The sequence below is a fragment of the Oncorhynchus mykiss genome, chromosome 30 (assembly GCF_013265735.2).
Source record: "Oncorhynchus mykiss isolate Arlee chromosome 30, USDA_OmykA_1.1, whole genome shotgun sequence".
NCBI classification, from domain to species: Eukaryota; Metazoa; Chordata; class Actinopteri; order Salmoniformes; family Salmonidae; genus Oncorhynchus; species Oncorhynchus mykiss.
The window spans coordinates 8,243,546-8,270,189 of NC_050570.1; the positions used below are offsets into that span (position 1 = coordinate 8,243,546).

General features: G+C 43.4%; 1 protein-coding gene across 3 annotated transcripts in view; it reads left to right on the forward strand.

Moving 5' to 3' along the window:
* The window catches only part of map1ab (microtubule-associated protein 1Ab), a 95,733-nt gene extending 74,042 nt beyond the window's left edge, over positions 1-21,691 (forward strand). For 2 of the 3 annotated variants that reach the window (XM_036969192.1, XM_036969194.1), the window contains 3 exons: positions 230-12,170; positions 12,970-13,202; positions 15,876-21,691. In XM_036969192.1, the coding sequence (XP_036825087.1) occupies positions 230-12,170; positions 12,970-13,202; positions 15,876-16,031 (12,330 nt within the window). In that variant the 3' untranslated portion in view covers positions 16,032-21,691. The remainder of the gene's footprint in view (positions 1-229; positions 12,171-12,969; positions 13,203-15,875) is intronic. The other variant, XM_036969193.1, reaches the window with a different exon arrangement.
* Positions 21,692-26,644: the final 4,953 nt, after the last annotated feature.

Sequence of the window (26,644 nt, forward strand, 5' to 3'; positions counted from 1 at the left end):
GAGCAGTATTTTCTGGCATTGTTGACTCTAGTCTGTAGTACTGAAAAGCTTTGTTTATTTTAAATTTTTAATTAAGATTAGATTACCAATGAAAAATGAATCTTAAATATTACTCCCACGAACTGGAATTGTGGATGAAAATCAAAACAGCAATGTCATTGAGCAATTTTTATACATCAGCACTGACCTCTGACCTTGGGGCTTGTCTCTGTCTCTCATTCTCCTGTAGGTCAGTGATTTGCTGGGCGAAGCGGCCCCCGAGCAGCGGGCCACACTCACTGTGTCCTGCCGAGCGGAGGTGGGTTGGAGCTCCCTGGGTCAGCAGCAGCACTTACGGGAGTTCCTTGAGTACAGACTGAACCCTGAGCCTGTGCTCCCCAAGATGGAGGGAGTCACAGAGTTCACGGAGTACATCTCCGAGACGGTAGACGTGCCTTCGCCCTTTGACCTCCTGGAGCCGCCCACATCTGGAGGCTTCCTGAAACTGTCCAGGCCCTGCTGCTATGTCTTCCCTGGGGGGAGGGGCGACTCGGCCCTGTTTGCGGTCAATGGCTTCAACATCCTAGTGGATGGAGGCTCTGAAAGGAAATCATGCTTCTGGAAGTTGGTCAGACACTTGGACCGCATCGACTCGATTTTACTCACTCACATTGGCGCAGACAATCTGCCAGGCATCAACGGGCTTCTTCAAAGGAAAATAGCAGAGCAGGAGGAGGAACAGTCACAAGGCTCTGCTAGCTACAGCGACTGGATGAAGAACCTGATCTCTCCAGAGCTTGGTGTGATCTTCTTCAATGTACCCGAGAAGCTACGTATGCCAGAATCAAACCTAAAGGTCAAGCGTAGCATCGAGGAGGCCTCACTCACGTTGCAGTACCTCAACAAACTGGGAATCAAGCCGGAGCCTCTCTGTAGACTGGTCAGTAACCCTATTGAGCCTTTAACTCTTTTCCATAAGATGGGAGTGGGCAAGTTAGACATGTATGTTCTGAACCCCGTCAAGGACAGTAAGGAGATGCAGTTTCTCATGCAAAAGTGGGCGGGTAACAGCAAGGCCAAAACTGGCATTGTGCTCCCCAATGGAAAAGAGGGAGAAATATCCGTACCTTACCTGACGTCAGTTACAGCATTAGTCGTCTGGCTTCCTGCCAATCCTGCAGAAAAGATTGTCAGAGTGCTGTTCCCTGGAAACGCACCACAAAACAAAATCCTGGAGGGCCTGGAGAAATTAAAGCACCTTGACTTCTTGCGATACCCAGTAGCCACACAAAAAGACATTGCCTCAGGAGCTCCACCTGCTGTTGTAAAACAGACAAAGCTGAAGCAAAGGACAGACAGCAAAGAGAGTCTCAAATCATCTCCCAAGACTACCAAATCCCCAAAGAAAGAAGCAGACGATGAGGTTTCGGTGACCACAGAGGCAAAGAGTGACTCTGTGAAGGAAGGTAGGAAACTGGTAGAGAATGAAAAACCCACAAAAATACTAAAATCCAAGACTGATGGACCAGAAAATAAAAAACTTTTGAAGGAGAAATCCTTGAGAAAACACTCAAAGGAAAAGGCATCCAAGATGGATGAGAAAAAAGACAAGGAAAAGAAAGAGATCAAACATGTCAAGAAAGATGACGCAGCTAAAAAAGAAGACAAAAAAAAAGACCCCAAAGTTGACAAGAAAAAGGACACATCCAAACCAGAGTTGAGAAAGATAACAAAACCTGACCTAAAACCCCTCACACCAGAGGTCAGAAAGACCCTGCACAGGGCAAAAGCGTCAAGTAAACCCAAAACCGACAAAAGCAAAGTCAAAACGGCCAAGGCAGAGCCTGCTGAACCCAAATCTGAGGAACTAGCAGCAGATACCATTCAGCCTGAGCCATTACAGAATGGGGCTGTTGAGGGCATGTCTGCTTCCTCCACTCCAGAGGATCTTACCAAGCCACCAGAGAGTGCAGTGGAGACACCAGCAGAAGAAAGCATGACCGAATCCCCTACCCAGGAGGAGGAGAAAGAACAGGAAACTGTCTCTCAAACTCCAACGGGCACAAAGTCACCTGAGAAAGGAGCAGCCACAACAATGGGATATGAGACTGAATCTCAAAGAAAAGAGGACAAATTAGCACAAGAGCATAAAGAAGAATTTAAAGCACAGGATGTGGATATTTATGAGGATGAGGGAGCTGCCATTGAGGACGATGAGGTGGAGGAAAAAGAAGGCCTGATAGCAGAGAGGAAAATGGTAGAGGAAGAGGAAGATATGGGGATAGGGGAGGAGGAAGAGGAAGGAGAAGATAACAGACTAGACAGGAAACATGAGGTGGAGGAAATGGAGAAAGCTGAAAAGCCCACAGCTATGGCTAAAGAGGAAAGCAGAAGGCCTTCATCCCAGGAGGAGGAAGAGGAAGATGAAGATGTTGTTGAAAAGGCCGAGCTGGAAGAGGTAGAAGACTTAGACGTGATAGCTGATGAAGAGGTCAAAGACCAACCTGAAGCGGGAGAGAAAGAAACATCGGCTAAGGACTGGGAAAGCAAAGCAGTCGAACAGACTGCTGGAGCCAAAGAGGAGGATGAGGAAGATGAGGAAGGCTACATCTCAAATGTTGGAGGCGCTACAGCCGACATAGTATCAACACTGCAAGGAGCCGCTGCTGCCGAGCCCATCTCCTTCATTCAAGACGAAACCATTCCCGGTTACTCCGAAACTGAACAGACCATCTCGGATGAGGAGATTCACGAGGAGGCGGAAGACAGGATACCACACCTCCAATACGAAGTGGGTACATATGACATCTCTGTCCCAGATCAGACAGGCTCCTTGGACACCATCCACAGGATGAAGGAGATGCAAGCAGCAGCTATGGCTGATGTAACAACCAAAGGTTTCATGAGTGGACAGGAGCAAGTATCAGTATTCACTAACATCATGTCTGCTCCCTTGGCAGAGGAAGAACTTGTTTCCTCAGCCACATCCATCACGGAGTATGATAAATTGTCCTCCTTTCCTACCTCTATTGCAGAGGACCAATTGGTTACTCCCGTCACTACACCTCAGACTGAGGAAACGGGCAAAAGCTCACTGGTTAACGATACTGTTAACAGCGTTCCAATGGCAATTCCAACCGAGGCCACACATGGGAAAGAACACTTCCACTCTGCTGGGACCATCTCACCAACATCCTCCTTGGAGGACGACAAGTGCTTAAAGTCACCTCCATCTGAGGAGTGCCTTCCGGTTGTTTCTGATGTGAAGACTGAGGATAAGGTCATCAAGGCTCACGATGAAGAGGAAGAAGAAGAAGACCAAACTCCTAACGTTGACATTTCACGTGAAAAACTACAGGAGAGTTTTGCCTCTCCTCAAATGTTCCAGGATAGAGAAAGGGATGTGGAAAAGCTCCCTGCCTCTGAGTCTCGTGTCTCCAAACCTGTTCAGGATTTGAAGCTGGATCAACCACCAGTTGATGAGGAGCTACAGCTCTTTAAGTCCAAAGAAGACATCTCAACGGCAGTGCCTCCAAAACCCCTTTCACCTCCACCCTCTTTCTCAAAGCCATTTAGGTCAGACTCAGTTACTTCAGAAGGTGAAGAGCGGTGCTTCAGTCCAGACGATAGCACTGTGAAAATGGCCTCTCCCACACAGTCTGGACCTCCCAGTGCAACCCACTCTCCTCTTCATCAGTCGCCTGTGGAAGAAAAGACCAAGGGCTTCCCAGGACTGGAGCATCAAACACAGGAGGACGTTCATGATACAGCCACCAAAACAGACGATGAGGATGCGAAGAAAGATCAAGAAGATAATAAGGAAAAACTAGATGCTGACATCCAGAAAGACAGTCAACGTGAGTCAGATGCACCACCATCTGGGGAGAAATCATTTGAACAAGACTTGGCGGTTACAAAAGTGGAAGAAAAAGATGGTCTCTCCGCTTCCACAGATGAGATCCCACTGAAACCGGAGACAATTCCTTTTCCCTCTGAGTCGGTCACAACGAAAGACGAAGTTTCCTTATTAGGAAAGGAATCTTTACGGGAAGACATTTCTAGTGGTGAGGCTATACTCGGACACGGTGACGAGGAAGATGATGATGACCATCAAGAGAAAGAATCCAAAGTGTGCAGTAAGGCTAAATTCCCAAAGGAGAAGGAGAGTAGCTTCTTAGATGATGACGATGGTGATGATGATGATGATGATGATGATACTTCTGATGTAAAACCCATAAAACAGGACATGAAGGAGAAAGAGACAGAAAAGCATGACACACACGAGGCTGAAACCACCAAAGAAGGTAAAGAAACAGAAAAGGTTGGTACCACTGAAGCTGAACCCATCAAGGAAGATACAGATTCGAAAGTGAAGGAAAAATGTGATATTCATGAAGTTGAACCCATCAAGGAACAGAAGAAAGAAACAGAAAAGGTTGGTACTACTGAAGCTGAACCCATCAAGGAAGATAAGAAAGTAACAGAAAAGGTTGGTGCTACTGAAGCTGAATCCATCAATGAACAGAAGAAAGAAACAGAAAAGGTTGGTGCTACTGAAGCTGAATCCATCAATGAACAGAAGAAAGAAACAGAAAAGGTTGGTACTACTGAAGCTGAACCCATCAAGGAACAGAAGAAAGAAACAGAAAAGGTTGGTGCTACTGAAGCTGAATCCATCAAGGAAGATAAGAAAGTAACAGAAAAGGTTGGTACTACTGAAGCTGAATCCATCAAGGAAGATAAGAAAGTAACAGAAAAGGTTGGTGCTACTGAAGCTGAACCCATCAATGAAGATAAGAAAGTAACAGAAAAGGTTGGTGCTACTGAAGCTAAATCCATCAAGGAAGATAGAGATACTTGTGGGGCCGAGCTCATCAAGGAGAAGTGTGAACCTCTGAAAGAAGAGAAACAGAAAGAAATAGAGACTATATTAACTTCTAAAGATGAGCTAAGCTCTTGTATCTCTACCTCTAAAGTGGAGCCAGCCTCAGACTCCACCACAACACAACAAATAGTACAAGAGAAAGATACCTTTGTTGCTGAAGCCATGAAAGATGAGACGAAAGAAAAGGATACCTTTGACACTGAACCGATAAGAGAAGATAAAATAGAAAAAGAGCGAGATACTCTTGTCAGTGAACCGACGGAAGAAGAGCACAGAGAGAAAGAGAAGGGTGATACATGCATGGCTGAATCCACCCAGGGGGAGAATAAAGAAAAGTATCATTCTTTTGAGATTGAAGTCAGTCAGGAAGAGAACATGGAGAAAGAGAAAGATTATACTCATGTGGCTGATGTCAGTAAAGAACGGAAGATGGAAAATGAGCAAGAGAAAGAAGATACTAGTGATTTCGAAGACGTCAAAGATGAGAAAGATAGAGATGAACGTTATGAAGCTGAACCCATCAGAGAGGAAAGAGAGAAAGATAGAGATGAACGTTATGAAGCTGAACCCATCAGAGAGGAAAGAGAGAAAGATAGAGATGAACGCTATGAAGCTGAACCCATCAAAGGAGAGGAAAGAGAGAAAGATAGAGATGAACGCTATGAAGCTGAACCCATCAAAGGAGAAGAAAGCGAGAAAGATAGAGATGAACGTTATGAAGCTGAACCCATCAAAGGAGAGGAAAGCGAGAAAGATAGAGATGAACGTTATGAAGCTGAACCCATCAAAGGAGAGGAAAGCGAGAAAGATAGAGATGAACATTATGAAGCTGAACCCATCAAAGGAGAAGAAAGCGAGAAAGATAGAGATGAGCGTTATGAAGCTGAACCCATCAGAGAGGAAAGAGAGAAAGATAGAGATGAACGTTATGAAGCTGAACCCATCAGAGAGGAAAGAGAGAAAGAAAATGAAACAGCTGACAAAGTCAAAGATGAGAAGAGCAAGGAAGAGACAGAAAAATATGATTCTCATGAGATTGAACCTGCTAAAGAGGAGGAAGAGGAGATGCAAGAGAAAGATCTACGAGAGGCCTTACAGCGCACCACACAGACAAGAACGGTAGAGAAACTAGAGGTGACGTCTGCGACAAAGCTTGAGTCTACATTTCAGGTTCAGTACTCAGATGGAGATGAGGAGGAGGAAGAGGAAGATGAATCAATTTGTATGGCTGGTGCAGGCTCAAGACCTTTATCAGTGGAACCTAGACAATCAGAGCACGACATCATGTCTCAACATCTGCCCTCAACTCAGCCATCAGAGAATGTGCTTAGTGACCAAACGAAGGACCGCCACTCTGAACAGACCACTGGGCTTGCGTCCTCATCACCGAAACGGGAGGCCTCTCCTGATAAAGACATCAAAGAGCAGCATAAAGAAGGACAACATAGACTCTCCCCTGAACTAGAAAAGGACACCAGGACAACTGAGACCACATCAGGACCCCATCTCAGCCAAGAGCCCACCATTGCTTTCCCTACCATGAAAGAGGATCCAGTCTCTGCTATCTCTACCACTAAAAAAGAACCAGTCTCAGACTCCATCACTACAGACAGCCAGGCAATAAGTTCAACACTATCAAGCACCGATAGCCAGGCTATAAGTTTAGCACTATCAAGTACCGATAGCCAGGCTGTAAGTTTAGCACTATCAAGCACCGATAGCCAGGCTGTAAGTTTAGCACTATCAAGCACCGATAGCCAGGCTGTAAGTTTAGCATCAAGCACCGATAGCCAGGCTGTAAGTTCAGCACTATCAAGCACCGATAGCCAGGCTGTAAGTTTAGCACTATCAAGCACCGATAGCCAGGCTGTAAGTTCAACTCTATCAAGCACCGATAACCAGGCTATAAGTTCAACACTATCAAGCACTGATAGCCAGGCTATCAGTTTAGCACTATCAAGCACCGATAGCCAGGCTAAAAGTTCAACACTATCAAGCTCTGACAGCCAGGCTAAAAGTTCAACACTATCAAGCGCTGACAGCCAGGCTGTAAGTTCAACACTATCAAGTGTTGACAGCCAGGTTGTAAGTTCAACACTATCAAGCGCTGAAAGCCAGGCTGTAAGTTACACTCTCTCGAGCACCGATAGCCAGGCTGTAAGTTCCACTCTCTCAAGCACCGATAGCCAGGCTGTAAGTTCCACTCTCTCAAGCGTTGACAGCCAGGCTGTAAGTTCCACTCTCTCGAGCACCGACAGCCAGGCTGTAAGTTCCACTCTCTCGAGCACCGACAGCCAGGCTATAAGTTCCACTCTCTCGAGCACCGATAGCCAGGCTGTAAGTTCCACTCTCTCAAGCACCGATAGCCAGGCTGTAAGTTCCACTCTCTCAAGCGTTGACAGCCAGGCTGTAAGTTCCACTCTCTCAAGCACCGACAGCCAGGCTGTAAGTTCCACTCTCTCGAGCACCGACAGCCAGGCTGTAAGTTCCACTCTCTCAAGTGTTGACAGCCAGGCTGTAAGTTCCACTCTCTCGAGCACCGACAGCCAGGCTGTAAGTTCCACTCTCTCGAGCACCGACAGCCAGGCTGTAAATTCCACTCTCTCGAGCACCGACAGCCAGGCTGTAAGTTCCACTCTCTCAAGTGTTGACAGCCAGGCTGTAAGTTCCACTCTCTCGAGCACCGACAGCCAGGCTGTAAGTTCCACTCTCTCGAGCACCGACAGCCAGGCTGTAAGTTCCACTCTCTCAAGCACCAACAGCCAAGCTGTAAGTTCCACTCTCTCGAGCACCGATAGCCAGGCTGTAAGTTCCACTCTCTCGAGCACCGACAGCCAGGCTGTAAGTTCCACTATCTCGAGCACCGATAGCCAGGCTGTAAGTTCCACTCTCTCGAGCACCGATAGCCAGGCTGTAAGTTCCACTCTTTCGAGCACCGATAGCCAGGCTGTAAGTTCCACTATCTCGAGCACCGACAGCCAGGCTGTAAGTTCCACTATCTCGAGCACCGATAGCCAGGCTGTAAGTTCCACTATCTCGAGCACCGACAGCCAGGCTGTAAGTTCCACAATCTCAAGCACCGATAGCCAGGCTGGTGTGGAGGAATCCCCCCAGCATGAAACACTGCTGCCTTCTATGACAACAAGCAAAGAAGCATCTAATACGGATGAAAAGGCGAAGCATTGTTCTCAAAAAGGAGAGGAGAAACCAGGCAAGGAAGCTGAGAGGGAATTGGAAACAGAGCGGGAAGTTGCTTCCCCGGGACACACACAACCTTGTTCATATTTTCTCTTGGATAAAGATTCTGCGAAGTTTCCGGAGGAAGTGGGCCACATTGATGCTACAAAAGCAGACAGTGCCTCTGAAAATGTGGAAGGTTTTGACAAAATGAGAACAGAGAAGGAGGCGATCGGTGTGAGCTTGCAAGAAGAAAATCAGGGCTTTGGCATGTCTAAGTATGAACCCTATGAAAAACCCATTTCGAAAGAAGAGGCATCAGACAATAAAGAAGACAGTGAGGTTTCTAGAGAATTTGATCGGTCAGCACATATTGGCGTTGATGATAACAGGAGAACTAGGCAGGCAGACGCTGGTGCAGCTGAATTCGACTCAGAGGACGAGGAAAAAGAGGAACCGCTGTCATTCAGTAGCGTTGATTACACTCCCCCACGTTTCACAGAGAGCGAGAGAAGCCCCAGTTGTAGCCCAAGTGCCTTCCCTGAACACAATGACAAAGAGAAAGGTCAAGAAGAAGAGAGTGATAGGAAGGAGGGACATGCTACACCACACGTGGAAAACAGCTTTGCATATTCAGAGACTCAAGACAACAAAACCACCCCAGCAGAGCCATGCTCATTACCTTTCAATCTCAAAGAAGATAAACCTGAAAAAGTTGAGAAAGATGAAATGAAGGACGATGCCTGGTCGGCCCCTCAAACATCTACAGGAGAGACGGACAAGACTGGAGCATCTCCTAGTATAGAGGAGTATCTGCCAGTCCAGTCAGGCAGAAAGGAAACAGCCTCTCTGTCATGGGGCCAATCCAACCTTGGTGCCCAAGCCTCAGCTACTGCCATGCTTTTTGAAGACATCCCTGAGAAGCAGACAACAGAGAAGGAAAAAGATGAGCCAGTGAAAGACAAGTTGGATTCATCTGATAGTGAGCGAGGAGACTCTCCCTCTGGTCGCTACTCACCAGCGGAGAAAGACATGTTACATCGTCAAGTTTCGCCTAAGGAAAAAGAAAATCAGGCTACTGCTGCCCCCCTGGCCGCGTACTCAGGACATCTCATAGACGATAATGTTCTTGCATCTGAGTACACTCAAATTGGCAGCTCTATCACCAGTAAATCTACAATGGGCTATTCTGAGAGAGAAGACACTCCGGACAGTGTATATAAGAGGCTACTGGTGGTGGGAGAGGATTATGATGATGATGACGATGATGATGATGATGATGATGATGATGAAGATGAGGACGGTGAAGATGCGGAGGAAGAAGAAGAAGAAGCCAGTGATCTAGATGTGGAGAAGGGTGCAAGAGAGCAGTCTGAAAAAGAAATCTGTAAAACGACATCGGATGATACCACACCTTCTAAACTTCTTGTTACAGAAGAAGAGGACAAGAAGGCCCTCTCACTCGAACCCAACCTCCTCAAAAAGGAGGAACCTACCCATTCAATGACCACAATCTGCCCTCCACTGGTAGATACTGCAGATTCCCTTTTGAAGAATGTAGTTGGTGCCTCGCCACTCCAGTCTGGCAGTTCCACTGCAATAGAACAAACAGGATCTGGAGGATATCCTTCTGAATCCTCAGAGTTTTCTGAGGACAGCCAGCTGGGGTTAAAGGAGGAGAGGTTTGACAGTCCTGACCTATCTCTGCCCACCAAGTCTAGTGAAGATAAACATTACAGTCAGGGAGACATTGAAGCTGAGAGGCAGCGAAGCCCAGATACCGCTAGTCGAAAACCAGAGGAAGCTCTTTCGTCTTACCTCCCATCTGCCTCAGCTTCTCTATCAACCAGCCACCAGTTACGAGAGGAGGTAGAGAGTCCCGTCACAGTGTCTAGTGCCCCCTACAGGACAGATTCTGAGGTTGCTTCCTTTGAGTATTCTTCATTCAAAGATGAAGAATCCTCAGTCAAGCACTCAATTCTCTCAACCTCAAGGGTAATACTAAAAGAGGAGTACCTAGAAGCCTCTGAAAAGCTTACCTCAACAACTACACCTACATTCAGTCTGACACAAGTCTCTCCAGTCTTACCTACTCCAGCCAAAGACACTATTCAACAAGACACATCATCAAGCCATAAAATGGACAAGGGTCAGACCTCTGATACCTTTCATAAACTTGAGGGCATTGTTGAAACCAAAACCATGCCTGCTTCAGAACCATTAAGTTCCCAGCTGTCCAAACCCGCTGAAACCATATCCACTTCAAGGGCTCTCTTTGATGTTTCCCCATTGCAAAGAGCTGACTCTCCTGACAGAGAATCCCAGGGCTCACTGGACAGCAAAGAGTCCTACACTCTTCCATGCCCCATTGAATGCCAGAAATCTTCAGTGACAGAGCAAAAAGAAGGCATGCTGTCCATAACTGAGACACACATGGCCACCATCGTCTCCAGTACAACCACAACAGTGACCCAATCTGATGTGGTGACAAAACCACAGGAGTCAAATGAAGCCTCTTCCAATGGGCCTACTGAGGTTCGCACAAGTGCCCAAGAAGTCTTCAGTGAAGCAAGCAAAGCCTCTTGTGCCACAATGTCAGATCTACCTAAATCTGATCTGCTTAAATCTGATCAGAAAAAGGAGGAAGAAGAAGAAGAAGAAGAAGAAGAGACAAAGAAAGAGAAAGATAAGATGGAAATGAAAGTGGAGGAGAAGAAAGAGAGCAAAGTAGAGACCCTAAAGGAGGACAAGGAAATGCCAGAGCAAAAGGATAAGGAGAAGAAAGAGATGGCTGGAGAGAAGGAAAAGGTAGAGGAAAAGCAATTGGAGGAGAAAGACGGGAAGGAGGAGGAGAAGAAAGACCAGACTGATGAGGAGAGTGAAAAGGAGAAGGAGAGGAAAGAGGGAGAGAAAGAGAAAGTAGAGGATAAAAAAGCAGAGAAACAGGAAGAGAAGACGTCCGAAAGGAGAAGGAGTAGCTTATCTGACTGGGAACTCCTACAAGGGCCGGGCGCATGCCCAAGCGCCCCTCCAGGCTATGAAGATGACAGGGAAGAGGAGGAGGAAGCGTACGAAACGGAAGAAGCAGAAGAAGCAGAGGAAGAATATGGCGAAGAAGAATGCGTAGCTCCAGGCCAGCCCACCCCTCTGTCCACAGCAGAACATGCCCACCAAACAAAGGCATCTGCCAAAACAGATGGAGTATCCAGTCGTCCCACTGACCTGCATATGGAGGCTACCTCCTCGTCCCCTCCTAGCTACTCCTCATGTGAATACAAACACCGCAAAGGAGAAATCTCCCCATCCTTCATCAACCCCAGTCCACACGCCCTCTCCAGCGATGATGGCGAAGAGGACAAAGGGAGCGACCACTCTCTTGAGGGGGATGAAGACGACCGCGAGCAACACTCGGTCAAGAGGAGGTCTCACAAGCAGAAGCGACATCTCACTCAATGTGGAGCTACTGGAGCAGGGGAGGGGTCGCAACCAGTTTCCATGCCTCCTGGTGGCATGGCAACTGGACTCGGGGTGGTGCTAGCTGGAGAGGAGACGCCCCCCACATCAGTGAGCGACTCATTAGCTTCGCAGTCTGACTCAGACGTACCTCCAGAGACCGAGGAGTGCCCATCGATTACAGCAGAGGGAAACCTGGACTCAGACGAAGATGCAGAACACCTGCCGGTGGACAAACTATCTGCATCTGCCACCGGAGGGGGCCATCAACCCCCCTCGCCCAGATCAGCTGCGAAGGCCCACGACCCCCTACCTGCCCCTATGAAGGACCCCCTCCCACACCCGCCACACCCTGACGTGTGCATGGTGGACCCAGAGGCCCTCTCTAACGACCAGAGCAGCACGGAGAAACTTCTCAAGAAGGATCACAAGACAACCAAGAGCCTGCGGAAGGGCCTGGGCAAGCCTAAGTCTGCGTCCCCAGCCCGGAAGGGGAAGAGGTCCACCACCCCTGTGAAGCAGACCTCCAAGGACTCCTCGCCTCGATCGGCCTCTCTGAGAAGGAGGGACACGGAAAGGAGCTCCAGGCTGACGCAGAAGTCCGAGGGCCTGGGATCCAAGGGGGACCTACACGCTCCAGGGAAAGGCCTGGTGAACGGCGTCAAGAGTAATTTGGGTAAAAAATAAAGAAGGATCATATGACTCCATATTCAGTAGTAGAGGAAACTTGAAAAACATCAAAGATGATAACAATGCAATAGGTTATAACCTTGAAGGGGAAAGGAAACACTTTAGGAAGTAAATCAGTTACAGCTAGCTGGTGTTCTAAATCCTAGTGTTTCTATTCCCCTTTAAATTTCAAAAATCAACCCCCAAAGGCTTGATGACACACACTTCCCCATTCTAATTTACTTTTGATTTACATAGACATAGAAGTCTGAATCCCCCCCCCCCCCCCCCCATTCAAACAGGGGAAAAGTCATTAGTCATTCTAAAGTCTAAAATCATTAGTCATTCTAAAGGCATTAGTCATTCTAAAGGCATTCGACATTCAAAAGTCTAAAGTCATTAGTCATTCTAAAGTCAATAGTCATTATAAAGGCTTTAGACATTCTAAAGTCTAAAATCATTCGTCATTCTAAAGTCATTAGTCATTCTAAAGGCATTAGTCATTCTAAAGTCTAAAATCATTAGTCATTCTAAAGTCATTAGTCATTCAAAAGTCTAAAGTCATTAGTCATTCTAAAGGCATTAGTCATTCTAAAGGCATTAGACATTCTAAAGTCATTAGACATTCTAAAGTCATTAGACATTCTAAAATCATTGGTCATTTCAAAGGCATTAGACATTCTAAAGTCATTAGACATTCTAAAATCATTGGTCATTTCAAAGGCATTAGACATTCTAAAGTCATTAGTCATTCTAAAGTCAGTAGAGACTTCTCCAATTTTACAACATGGTCCCTCCTCCTTCAGGTACCAACTCCCAGAAATCTAGTTCAGCCGTCCCCCCTGGGCCTCCAATCTATGTGGACCTGGCCTACGTGCCCAACCACTGCAGTGCCAAGAATGTGGACCAGGAGTTCTTCAAGCGGGTGCGTGCTGCGTACTACGTGGTGAGCGGCAACGACCCGGCCGGTGGAGAGCCTAGTCGTGGTGTCCTGGATGCCCTTTTGGAAGGCAAGGCCACATGGGGCTCCAATCTACAGGTGCTTGCTCTATTTCTTTCCCTTAGTCTCTCTCTGTCTGCATACATGCAGGCTCCGCTGTTAAGTAAATGTTTGACTTTTCTCCACATTGTGAGTACATTCTGTTTGACTTTTTTTTCTTCCACATTTTGTTTTTTTATGTTTTTCCTAAATTTGTTTGGACTTTTCTCCACATTTCCATTTAGCCTGTGTTTTCTCGCTGTGAAGACATTCTGCACCACTGCTAATCTCAGGATCCAGAGGGATATATTCAGAATCACTGATCTGAATCACTTGTAAAATGGACTTGGTAGTGTAAACAGATGCTTGACAATGCTTTAGACAATGTATGCCATTGTTTACAACCACTGAGACGGACATCATTATTTGAGCATTTAGATTGTACACTACCGTTCAAAAGTTTGGGGTCACTTAGAAATGTCCTTGTTTTCCATGAAAACATACATGAAATGAATTACAAAATGAATAGGAAATATAGTCAAGATGTTGACAAGGTTATAAATAATGATTTTTAATTGAAATAATAATTGTGTCCTTCAAACTTTGCTTTTGTCAAAGAATCCTCCATTTGAAAAAAGTACAGCCTTGCAGACCTTTGGTTAGTTGTCAATTTGTTGAGGTAATCTGAAGAGATTTCACCCCATGCTTCCTGAAGCTCCTCCCACAAGTTGGATTGGCTTGATGGGCACTTCTTACGTAGCATACGGTCAAGCTGCTCCCACAACAGCTCAGTAGGGTTGAGATCCGGTGACTGTGCTGTCCACAGGGTATGGCATGGCGTTGCAAAATGGAGTGATAGCCTTCCTTCTTCAAGATCCCTTTTACCCTGTACAAATCTCCCACTTGACCACCACCAAAGCACCCCCAGACCATCACATTGCCTCCACCATGCTTGACAGATGGCGTCAAGCAGACCTCCAGCATCTTTAAAAAAAATTCTGCGTCTCACAAATGTTCTTATTTGTGATCCGAACACCTCAAACTTAGATTTGTCTGTCCATCACACTTTTTTTCCAATCTTCCTCTGTCCAATGTTTATTTTGCCCATCTTAATATTTTATTTTTATTGGCCAGTCTGAGATGTGGCTTTTTCTTTGCAACTCTACCTAGAAGGCCAGCATCCCGGAGTCACCTCTTCACTATTGACATTAAGACTGGTGTTTTGCGGGTACTGTTTAATGAAGCTGCCAGTTGAGGACTTGTGAGGTGTCTGTTTCTCAAACTAGACACTAATGTACTTGTCCTTTTGCTCAGTTGTGCACCGGGACCTCCCACTTCTCTTTCTATTTTGGTTAGAACCAGTTTGTGCTGTTCTGTGAAGGGAGTAGTAGACAACGTTGTACGAGATCTTTAGTTTCTTGTCACATGGAATAGCCTTCTTTCACAGAACAAGAATAGACTGATGAGATTCAGAAGAAGGTCTTTGTTTCTGGCCATTTTGAGCCTGTAATCGAACCCACAAATGCTGATGCTCCAGATACTCAACTAGTCTAAAGAAAGCTCGTTTTATTGCTTCTTTAATCAGTACAAAAGTTTTTAGCTGTGCTAACATAATTGCAAAAGGGTTCTCTAAGGATCAATTAGCCTTTTAAAATGATAAACTTGGATTAGCTAACACAACGTGCCATTGGAACACAGGAGTGATGGTTGCTGAAAGTGGGCCTCTACGCCTATGTAGATATTCCATAAAAAAACATCCGTTTCCAGCTACAATAGTCCTTTACAACATTAACAATGTCTACACTGTATTGCTGATCAATTTGATGTTATTTTGATGGCCACAAAAAAATACAAATAAAATATAATATATATATTTATATATACAGTGGGGCAAAAAAAGTATTTAGTCAGCCACCAATTGTGCAAGTTCTCCCACTTAAAAAGAGGAGAGAGGCCTGTAATTTTCATCATAGGTACACTTCAACTATGACAGACAAAATGAGAAAACAAAATCCAGAAAATCACATTGTAGGATTTTTAATGAATTTATTTACAAATTATGATATTTATTTATTTCAAAAACAAGGATATTTCTAAGTGACCCCAAGCTTTTGAACAGTAATGTAATTGTCAATGTTGTTCAATGTTCCAACCGGGAATATTGCAACAAAAACTGGTTGCAATAACATCAGTATGACAAATTTTGTGACATCATAGTCCAGTTGTTTACTGGGTGTACTGTAACATGACATTTTGTGACATCATAGTCCAGTTGTTTACTGGGTGTACTGTAACATGACATTTTGTGACATCATAGTCCAGTTGTTTACTGGGTGTACTGTAACATGACATTTTGTGACATCATAGTCCAGTTGTTTACTGGGTGTACTGTAACATGACATTTTGTGACATCATAGTCCAGTTGTTTACTGGGTGTACTGTAACATGACATTTTGTGACATCATAGTCCAGTTGTTTACTGGGTGTACTGTAACATGACATTTTGGAAAACGTTAATTTAGCACCCGACAAAAAAACACGTCTTAATCAGACGCCAGACGTCTTAAAAATAAATTTCATGGTTCGTTATAAATCTTCTTATGACACATTATTTACCAGAAAAAAAAGACGTTTTATGACGTTAAATGCTGCCTGATTTTGCCAGCTCGGCTGATTGCTTGATCAATGTATTGGTGAATTTGACTTGATACATGTCCTCCATCTCTAACCTAGGTGACTCTGATCCCTACTCATGACACGGAGGTGACACGGGACTGGTACCAGCAGACGCACGAGAAACAGCAGGACCTGAACATCATGGTCTTGGCCAGTAGCAGCACAGTGGTCATGCAGGATGAGTCCTTCCCTGCCTGCAAGATTGAGTTCTAAATTCTGCACCCGTTGCTATGTTACCTTCCTCTTCCTCATCCGTGCTACTCTTTATCCTCCCATATGTAAGACTCCATTGCATTTGCTGTCGTCTTCGGCATGTGCACTGGCTTCAAACTGGTCAATGTTATCTGATAACAGCCAGCTACGGTATGTCAGGCAGAAACATAGCTAAAGTACAGGGTACATGGTAGCTGTACAAAGGTGTGATGTATATTTGTTTCAATTATGCTTTCCATTTAAACAACATACTTGCACGATAAAAACACCTCTTTATTAGATTCGGTCTTAAACAACATTGTTTTTTTTTTCCTTCACATATAACCTCTCCAACGTGCACATATTGTGATCACGCACATCATCTGTGATGAGGATAATTCTCAAAAGTTATTTCAGCTTTCAAATCACTGTACTGCACCTCAAATCCACATCTAAATGGACAACACTTTCCAACTAAAAGTGCTATCTTTACAATGTATCGATTGGTCTCGCGTTGTTGGGGCGTCTAGTGCCTAATGCTCCATTTAAGATTGTCCACAGTTATGTCACATTCAACATATGAAACTTCAACACTCTTACTTATTGTCTTAAACTCAACAGAGAAATACAAAATGAAAATAAAATGTAGAAATTGCTTATCCAAAGGGCCAAAGTAAGTGCCAAAACAGTCTTGAGGTAAGACAGGGGCTGTGTCCCAAATCTGTCTTGCCTACTACTTCCCTAAACAGTATACTGCGTACTAATTGATCTACATACTACAATGTACTTAGTAAACAAAAATTATGCAGCAAGCAACAAATATCAACATGATGCGAAGGCATCAAACATGTTGTCGCACTTGTTCCCCCGTCATCTGTTCATTTTTTTTGTAAAGCACATCTGATTATCAGCTGGTGTCGAACCAGCGCGGGTGTGAAAAAACACTTCCTCAATAGTGTGTAGTAAATTCTACCAGAGGAACAGCCTAAATAAGTATGACATCTAGGCATTTCATGAATACTCGTTTTATCGAAATTTCACATACTCAAACGGCCTACTATTTAGGATGCAAGTATGGATATTCGGACACGGGCAGTTGTTAACGCTCTGCAAAATAAGTCGAAAACCGTTACGAGATGAACAGTTACTTGATCTCGCTTGTACGCAGACTACGCACAATGTTGTATAATGGTAGTAGCTTTCGTAAGTCTCCTTAATCAGACTACGAATAATGTTGTATAATGGTAGTAGCTTAGTAAGTATCCTAAATTGAGGCTTTGTTTTCGATATATAAGACATTACTCCTGTTCGGAGATATTACGTAAGATGCAGCTCTAGATGCTGTACCATTTGACTTTCTCAGTACTCTTAACTACGTCAACTGGTGTTACAGAGGACTATTACCACATTGCTTGTCGTGAAGCTTTAGGAGGGGCCTGAAAGTGCTACTTTCAGTTTAAATAACTAGCTAGCTTTTATGAATTATTATTTTCCTCGGTAGCTGAAGCATGATTCTTGCATTTAGCTCAGACTCCTCCCTCGAGGAAGTAGAGTTTTTTTTTTTTTTTTTTTGCCTGTGTGTCTAGTCCTTGCAGTCTCCAAGTAGGGAGTAGCCTATAAACATGTTCCAATACCTTACCGTTTGGCTGTGTGTTTGCTAAAATGAACATTACACTGTAGGCACCGGGCAAAGAGATGGTTCTCTTGTATTTGCTATATTTGTGCTGGATATAATGGTTCTTTATCAATATGTGAAGCAGTGGAGGCTGCTGAGGGGAGGGACGGCTCATAATAATGGTCGGAACAGAGTGAATGGAATGGCATCAAACACCTGGAAACAATGGAAACCATGGAAACAAAGTGTTTGATGTATTTGATAACATTCCACTGATTCCGCTCCAGTCGTCACCACGAGCCAGTCGTCCTGTGATCTGAAGCCATTATCGTGGTCTTTGTTGGTATGTTGATATGTTGATACATGGAGAGATTGTGTTATAACACATTAGAGGAGGATGTTTAAGTGAATGCAGCTGACTGGTTGAGACAGAGGCAACCGAGATGAATGTATTACGTTTGATGTTTTCTCCCGTTTTCAGTTAAATTATACTGTCTGAATGAAACTATTTAATGAATTGATGGAAACTGTATCGATTTTCCGTGGCGAATGTAGCCATTAGAGTCTACTGGAAACAATGGAAACCATGGAAACAATGTGTTTGATGTATTTGAATGTAGCCATTAGAGTCTACTCCGTCCCACTAAGACATGGTTGTGTGGAGGTTGTGTGAGTGTTCTTGTGGGGGGGGGGGGGGGGGGGGGACATGACTGCGGTGGTAGACAATCGCTCTCATGTGTCTTCTGGTTGGGGTATATTGGTCAAGTGAGAAGGGTTACTTTTATAGTAGGCATTGTGGAGAGGGGAACCTGGATCCAGGGATAACACAATAAACTGTGGAGAGGAACCTGGATCCAAGGATAACACAAGAAACTGTGGAGAGGGGAGCACTTTAGAATATCAAACAAATCCATAGTTGTTGTCCAGGAATAGTGCATCTAGTCTGATCCATGTGGATGGATGCTGTATCCTGTATACACACAGTTGGTAGGCGAAAATGTCATTAGCCAGCTTAGCCAGCACATTTAGCCAGCACATTTTAGATTCAGTTTCTTATCAGTTTATTGCTGGTTAGCATTTGTCCCCTATCTTAAAGTGCCGCCCAGAAAATGCATCAGACAATAACGTTGTCAAAGAGCAAGAATGCACTTTTCAAAGGGGAGAAGAGGAGCTTAGGAGTGGGGCTGTGGTTCTAGTGAGAGAAGCACACACGTTATTTACATTTTTATTCAGCGTTCTTTACCATAACGTGGACTATGGTAGCCTTTTGATTTTAGAATAGGTGGCTAGAGCAAACGCTCCATACTGTATGTGAAGACGTTCCAACAATAACGCAAGGTAGATATTTATCTAATAAAAAATTAAATAATACACTTTTCAGCCCTAAGATCATATGTATGAAACGAACATGAATGTGATGTTGTCGATTTGTAGTGGATAGAGATGTGGCACGTGCACCACAGGTCTTACGAGTAGAAGGACGTTTTGTGTTGTACGTGCTTGAGTGACACACACAGAGAGACGGGGACAACAACAGTGTGTGTCTTAAAAGTGACCGTTTGCGCTGGGTAATCAGAGGTGGAGATACTTACTATGTCGCACTGCTCATCGGAACTCCTTACAAAACGTGATTCAGATTTGCATTAAATTCCATAAAGATTATAGAGTCAGTTTTTGATAGTTTTGCGTTTTATTGTACTTTTCTGGTAGTTAATTTTGTAGTTTTATTAGTTAAATTTAATTCATGAATAAATTATCAGTATTAGATTTTTTTATTTTTATTGATTTGAATTGTTTTTCAATATTTCAGTTACATGTAGAATTAACAATTATGATTGTCTCTTTTGTTTACATTTCTTAGACTGTATTTTTGAAAAGACTGGCTAAAAATGTATTTTATAATAAGCATGTGATTTTCAGCATTCGTTTTTTGCTTAGTGATTCTCATATGTAAGGTGTTTCTGTTTAGAGCTGCTGTGTTGTGTGTTTGGGGCTCCTGGCTTGAGGCCAGAGAGAGTGGATTGGGTTGGGCAGGCAGAGGTTGCTGGAGAGTCTGTCTATGACTCATAGTCTGTAGACGGACAGACATCCTTTACATCGAACTGCAAGAGGAACGTTCTCTCCCTCTATTGGATCCAGAACCTAACAGAGTCTCCTCTTAGGCTAAACCCATAAAGGCACTGTCTGTAGCCATCTTGCACTAGCCTGAGAACAGTGCCATCTTTGTCTGTTTTTTTTCTGAACTTACTCAAATGTACGCTGCTATAATAGGCTGCAGGACAGCTTCCCCCAGGTCTGTTCCTAGCCCGGCCCACTCTCTGACTAGCAACGCGGCAGAGCCAGCCGGACTCGCGGCTCCGGCTGAATGGTTTCTTTCAGTATTATTGAGATACTCAATTTTGTTAGCTTTAGAGTCAGTATGCTTGTCATGTTGATTAATAGGAAGGTCAGAATAGCTGCTACGCTGAGTGAGAGCATCTCTATCCCCCGGAGGATAGAGATGGAGGATCAAATAGCTGTGTATGAGCAACTACATTTCCCGGGATAGAGGGGCCACACTAAGCCTATGACAGGTAGTCAGTGAAGGTATATATACATGGCTTTGGATATATTACAATGTCGTCACAAACTACTGTTTCTAAACGGATCATATCAATCTAAGTCTCTCTACCCCTTTTTGGCACTCTATGGCAGGTACAGATCTAGTACAGGGAAGGTAAGGGGGAAATCTGAACCAGGCTCAAGATTGGCTGTTTAACGTATACTGTCTATGACATGGGTTTTCTGAATGGGCTGATATGGTGTATTGTCCTCAAGTCTGACTTAAGTCTGAGTTTTGTTTTAAGTTGTGGTGGAGCATCTTGGTGGTTCGATTCCAAATACCCAGCCTTAGGATCAAGCACCCTGGGGCCTTGGCAGATGGCTGTGAAATACTAAATAAAAAATAATATACAAAATATGACTTTGCAGAATGCACTAAACCTGAAATAATTCTATTGATACAGTTGGTACTGTACTGAATGCTGCTGGACAAAAAACCCAGAAGAAAACAGAATTGTACGCAAATATCTAAGAGATATATCAGTGGAGGAAAGCCTAAGGAAGAGACAGACTACTGTATTCAGATTTAATTTCTAGAACAATGATTGTAACTCAAAACAGAAAGTACAGTTTATTCATATTGCAGTGGCTGTTGTTTCATTTGCGGTTCTGTCCCAAGAGGAGAAAACTGTTATTTATGACAACACAAAGACTCGGTGTCCCATACAAACAGCAACATACTTACAATAACACAGAAACTAACTGCAGCTGAAACTTTTCCTGAATATGACTTGAAAACACATTGGAGACAGAAGAAAACAACGAATGAGTCAAATGAAAGATACATGTACATGTATGTACTGTACACAACTATGTATATACACCTTAAAACAAAGTCTCAATAGATATGTTATGAAACGTATGATCATTCTTGTTATTTTAGCAGATTTTAATCAAGTGTATGATCAAAACTTCCCAAGCCTTGAACAAAGACACATAGCCAATGCTAACTAGGTAGCTAACAGATGAAAAAGAAACGTCTTTCAGTTTCATTTCCATTCTCCCAACTTTCTCATCATAAAAAGATTTGAACTCTTTTGAACATATATCATTGTCCCATCTTATCTCTCTGCATGTGAACTATTTGGTTGTAATCCTGAATGTAATTGTTTATTAACATGAAAATGAAAACAGGAAATGCTCTTTTAAAATGGTATATTTGAAACAGCTGATTGTTTAACTGGTACTGGGATGGCATATATTATTACCGTGCTGTGCTTGACTGTTTTACCCTAAGATGTTGTTATAATAAAACATGTTGTAGTTCTTCGGTCTTTGTCGCTGTATTAATCTTAGTTCTGTTACTATCTTCAGTGCAATTGTAGAAAATTGTCTCTCTCTCTCTCTCTCTCTTGCTCGCTCTTTAAATCTAAAATGCAAAACTACAACTAGGCCTACCGCAGATTAATTGTAAAAGGGAAACAGCCTGGTGATCACCAATAAAAATGCATTTATTGAAATCAGACCACGAGCCTCTTGTTGTTTTGGGATCTTTCTCTTTCATGTGAGTCAGTTTTGTGTTGTGACTCCTATGTAAACGAAGGGGGAGGGGCATATGCAGACTAAAAGGAACACTAAAAGGAAAGATTTATTAGCCCAAAAATGTAGCCAAATGGAGAAATTAATGAAATAACTATGAAAACATTGTACTCTGAGGCTGTCCTAATATGGACACCATACATTATATGGACATCAAACAATGAATGAATTCCTTCACAAATCCATTCAGGTTGGAATGTTTGAGGAAGGGATAGTATAGAGAGAATTTATAGGGTATTATAAAGTATTGATAGGGTAGTATATGATAGTGTAGGATATTATAGATTAGGATAGTATAGAGAGTATTGATAGGGTATTATAGATTAGGATAGTATTGTAATGGGTCCTATGTGTAGCTGGTGTAGAGAGTCAGGCGCAGGACAGCAGAAATGAGTAATCAATGTACTTTTACTCAAAATGTCCAATATACAAAGTAACAAATACACGCACACCATGACAGACCGAAAATACAATAAACAATCACTCACAAAAAAAACATGGGGGAACAGGGTTAAATAATGAACAAGTAATTGTGGGATTGAAATCAGGTGTGTTAAACAAAGACAAAACAAATGGAAAATGAAAAGTGGATCGGCGGTGGCTAGATGGCCGGTGACGTCGAACGCCGCCCGAACAAGGAGAGGGACCGACTTTGGTGGAAGTCGGGACAAGTATAGAGTATTGGTAGGGTAATATAGAGTATTGGTAGGGTCACATAGAGTATTGTTAGGGTAATATAGGATATTATAGATTAGGATAGTATAGAGTATTGGTAGGATAATATAGAGTATTGGTAGGATAGTTTAGGACAATATAGATTAGGATAGTATAGAGAGTACTGGTAAGGTGATATAGAGTATTGATAGGATAGTATAGGATATTATAGATTAGGATAGTATAGAGAATATTGGTAAGATAGTATAGGATATTATAGATTAGGATAGTATAGAGTATTGGTAGGGTAATATAGAATATTGGTAGGGTAATATAGAGCATTGGTAGGATTATATAGGATGTTATAGATTAGGATAGTATAGAGAATATTGGTAGGATAGTATAGAGAATATTGATAGGATTATACAGGATATTATAAACTCAGCAAAAAAAAAGAAACGTCCCTTTTTCAGGACCCTGTCTTTCAAAGATAATTTGTAAAAATCCGAATAACTTCACAGATCTTCATTGTGAAGGATTTTAACACTGTTTCCCATGCTTGTTCAATGAACCATAAACAATTAAAGAACATGCACCTGTGGAACGGTCGTTAAGACACTAACAGCTTACAGACGGTAGGCAATTAAAGTCAGAGTTATGAAAACTTAGGACACTAAAGAGACCTTTCTACTGACTCTGAGAAACACCAAAATAAAGATGCCCAGGGTCCCTGCTCATCTGCGTGAACGTGCCTTAGGCATGCTGCAAGGAGGCATGAGGACTGCAGATGTGGCCACGGCAATAAATTGCAATGTTTGTACTGTGAGACACCTAAGACAGCGCTACAGGGAGACAGGACGGACAGCTGATCGTCCTCACAGTGGCAGACCATGTGTAACAACACCTGCACAGGATCGGTACATCCGGACATCACAGCTGCGGGACAGGTACAGGATGGCAACAACAACTGTCCGAGTTACACCAGGAACGCACAAACCCTCCATCAGTGCTCAGACTGTCTGCAATAGCTTGAGAGAGGCTGGACTGAGGGCTTGTAGGCCTGTTGTAAGACAGGTCCTCACCAGACATCACCGTCAACAACGTCACCTATGGACACAAACCCAACGTGGCTGGACCAGACAGGACTGGCAAAAAAGTGCGATTCACTGACGAGTCGCGGTTTGATCTCACCAGGGATGATGGTTGGATTCGCGTTTATCGTCGAAGGAATGAGCGTTACACCGAGGCCTGTACTCTGGAGGGGCATTGATTTGGAGGTGGAGGGTCCATCTTGGTCTGGGGCGGTGTGTCACAGCATCATCGGACTGAGGTTGTTGTCATTGCAGGCAATCTCAACGCTGTGCGTTACAGGGAAGACATCCTCCTCCCTCATGTGGTACCCTTCCTGCAGACTCATCCTGACATGACCCTCCAGCATGACAATGCCACCAGCCATACTGCTCGTTCTGTGCGTGATTTCCTGCAAGACAGGAATGTCAGTGTTCTGCCATGGCCAGCGAAGAGCCCGAATCTCAATCCCATTGAGGTCATCCATAAGTCTTTGCTAGGAAAAAGCCCCGCCTTATATCAGCTCACTGGTCTCCATAGCAGCACCTATGGCCTATTTATTGCCTTACCTCTATAATCTTACCTCATTTGCACACACTGTATATAGATTTTTATATTGTGTTATTGACTGTACATGTGTTTATTCCATATGTAACTCTGTGTTGTTGTATGTGTCGAACTGCTTTGCTTTATCTTGACCAGGTCGCAATTGTAAATGAGAACTTGTTCTCAACTGGCCTACCTGGTTAAATAAAGGTGAAATTAATATAACAATATTCAACAACTGAGACATAAACTGTACAAGTTCCACAGACATGTGACTAACAGAAATGGAATAATGTGTCCCTGAACAAAGGGGGGGGGGGGGGGGGGGGGGGGGTCAAAATCAAAAGTAACAGTCAGTATCTGGTGTGGCCACCCGCTGCATTAAGTACTGCAGTGCATCTCCTCCTCATGTACTGCACCAGATTTGCCAGTTCTTGCTTTGAGATGTTACCCCACTCTTCCACCAAGAAACCTGCAAGTCCCAGAGATGCTCAATTTGTTTTATACAAATATTTACACATGTTAAGTTTACTGAAAATAAACGCAGTTGACAGTGAGAGGACATTTCTTTTTTTGTTGAGTTTAGATTAGAATAGTATAGAGAATTGGCTGGGTAGTATAGGATAGTATAGAGAGTATTGGTAGGGTAGTATAGGATAGTATAGAGAGTATTGATAGGGTAATATAGAGTATTGGTAGGGTAATATAGAGTATTGATAGGGTAGTATAGAGTATTAGTAGGGTAATATAGAGTATCGGTAGTGTAGAATAGAGTATTGACAGGGTAGTATAGGATAGTATAGAGAATATTGGTAGGGTAGTATAGGATAGTATGGAGAGTATTGGTAGGGTAGTATAGAGTATTGGTAGGATAGCATAGGATAGTAGAGAGAGTATTGGTAGGATAGTATAGGATATTATAGATTTGGATAATATAGAGTATTGGTAGAGTAATATAGAGGACTGGTAGGGTAGTATAGAGTATTGATAGGGTAGTTTAGGATAGTATAGAATGTATTGGTAGGGTGGTATAGAGTAATTGGTAAGGTAATATAGAGTATTGGTAGGGTAGTATATATTGGTAGGGTAAAATAGAGTATTGGTAGGGTAGTATAGAGTATTGATACGGTAGTATAGGATAGTATGACTATCCTGACATAGAATATGTGGACAACTACAAATACCTAGGTGTCTGGCTAGACTGTAAACTCTCCTTCCAGACTCATATTAAGCATCTCCAATCCAAAATTAAATCTAGAATTGGCTTCCTATTTCGCAACAAAGCCTCCTCCACTCAAATCGCCAAACATACCCTCGTAAAACTGACTATCCTACCGATGCTCGACTTCTGCGATGTCATTTACAAAATAGCTTCCAATACTCTACTCAGCAAACTGGATGCAGTCTATCAGTGTCATCTGTTTTGTCACCAAAGCCCCTTATACCACCCACCACTGCGACCTGTATGCTCTAGTCGGCTGGCCCTCGCTACATATTCGTCACCAGACCCACTGACTCCAGGTCATCTATAAGTCTATGCTAGGTAAAGCTCCGCCTTATCTCAGCTCACTGGTCACGATAACAACACGTACCCGTAGCACGCGCTCCAGCAGGTATATCTTACTGGTCGTCCCCAAAGCCAACACCTCCTTTGGCCGCCTTTCCTTCCAGCTCTCTGCTGCCAATGACTGGAATGTTGTTTGTGTCGCACTGCTTTGCTTTATCTTGGCCAGGTCGCAGTTGTAATTGAGAGCTTGTTCTCAACTAGCTTACCTGGTTAAATAAAAAATTAATGAACAGTATTGAGAGTATTGATAGGGTAGTATAGAGTATTGGTAGGGTAGTATAGAGAGTATTGGCAGGGTAGTATAGAGAGTATTGGTAGGGTAGTATAGAGTATTGGTAGGGTAGTATAGAGTATTGGTAGGGTAGTATAGAGCATTGGTAGGGTAGTATAGAGAGTATTGGTAGGGTAGTATATAGTATTGGTAGGGTAGCATAGAGTATTGATAGGGTAGTATAGAGTATTGGTAGGGTAGTATAGAGTATTGGTAGGGTAGTATAGAGTATTGGTAGGGTAGTATAGAGTATTGGCAGGGTAGTATAGAGTATTGGTAGGGTAGTATAGAGAGTATTGGTAGGGTAGTACAGAGTATTGGTAGGGTAGTATAGAGAGTATTGGTAGGGTAGTATAGAGAGTATTGGTAGGGTAGTATAGAGAGTTGGTAGGGTAGTATAGAGAGTATTGGTAGGGTAGTATAGAGTATTGGTAGGGTAGTATAGAGTATTGGTAGGGTGGTATAGAGTATTGGTAGGGTAGTATAGAGAGTATTGGTAGGGTAGTATAGAGTATTGGTAGGGTAGTATAGAGAGTATTGGTAGGGAAGTATAGAGTATTGGCAGGGTAGTATAGAGTATTGGTAGGGTAGTATAGAGAGTATGGGTAGGGTAGTATAGAGAGTATTGGTAGGGTAGTATAGAGTATTGGTAGGGTAGTATAGAGAGTATTGGTAGGGTAGTATAGAGTAGTGATAGGGTAGTATAGAGTATTGGTAGGGTAGTATAGAGTATTGGTAGGGTCGTATAGAGTATTGGTAGGGTAGTATAGAGT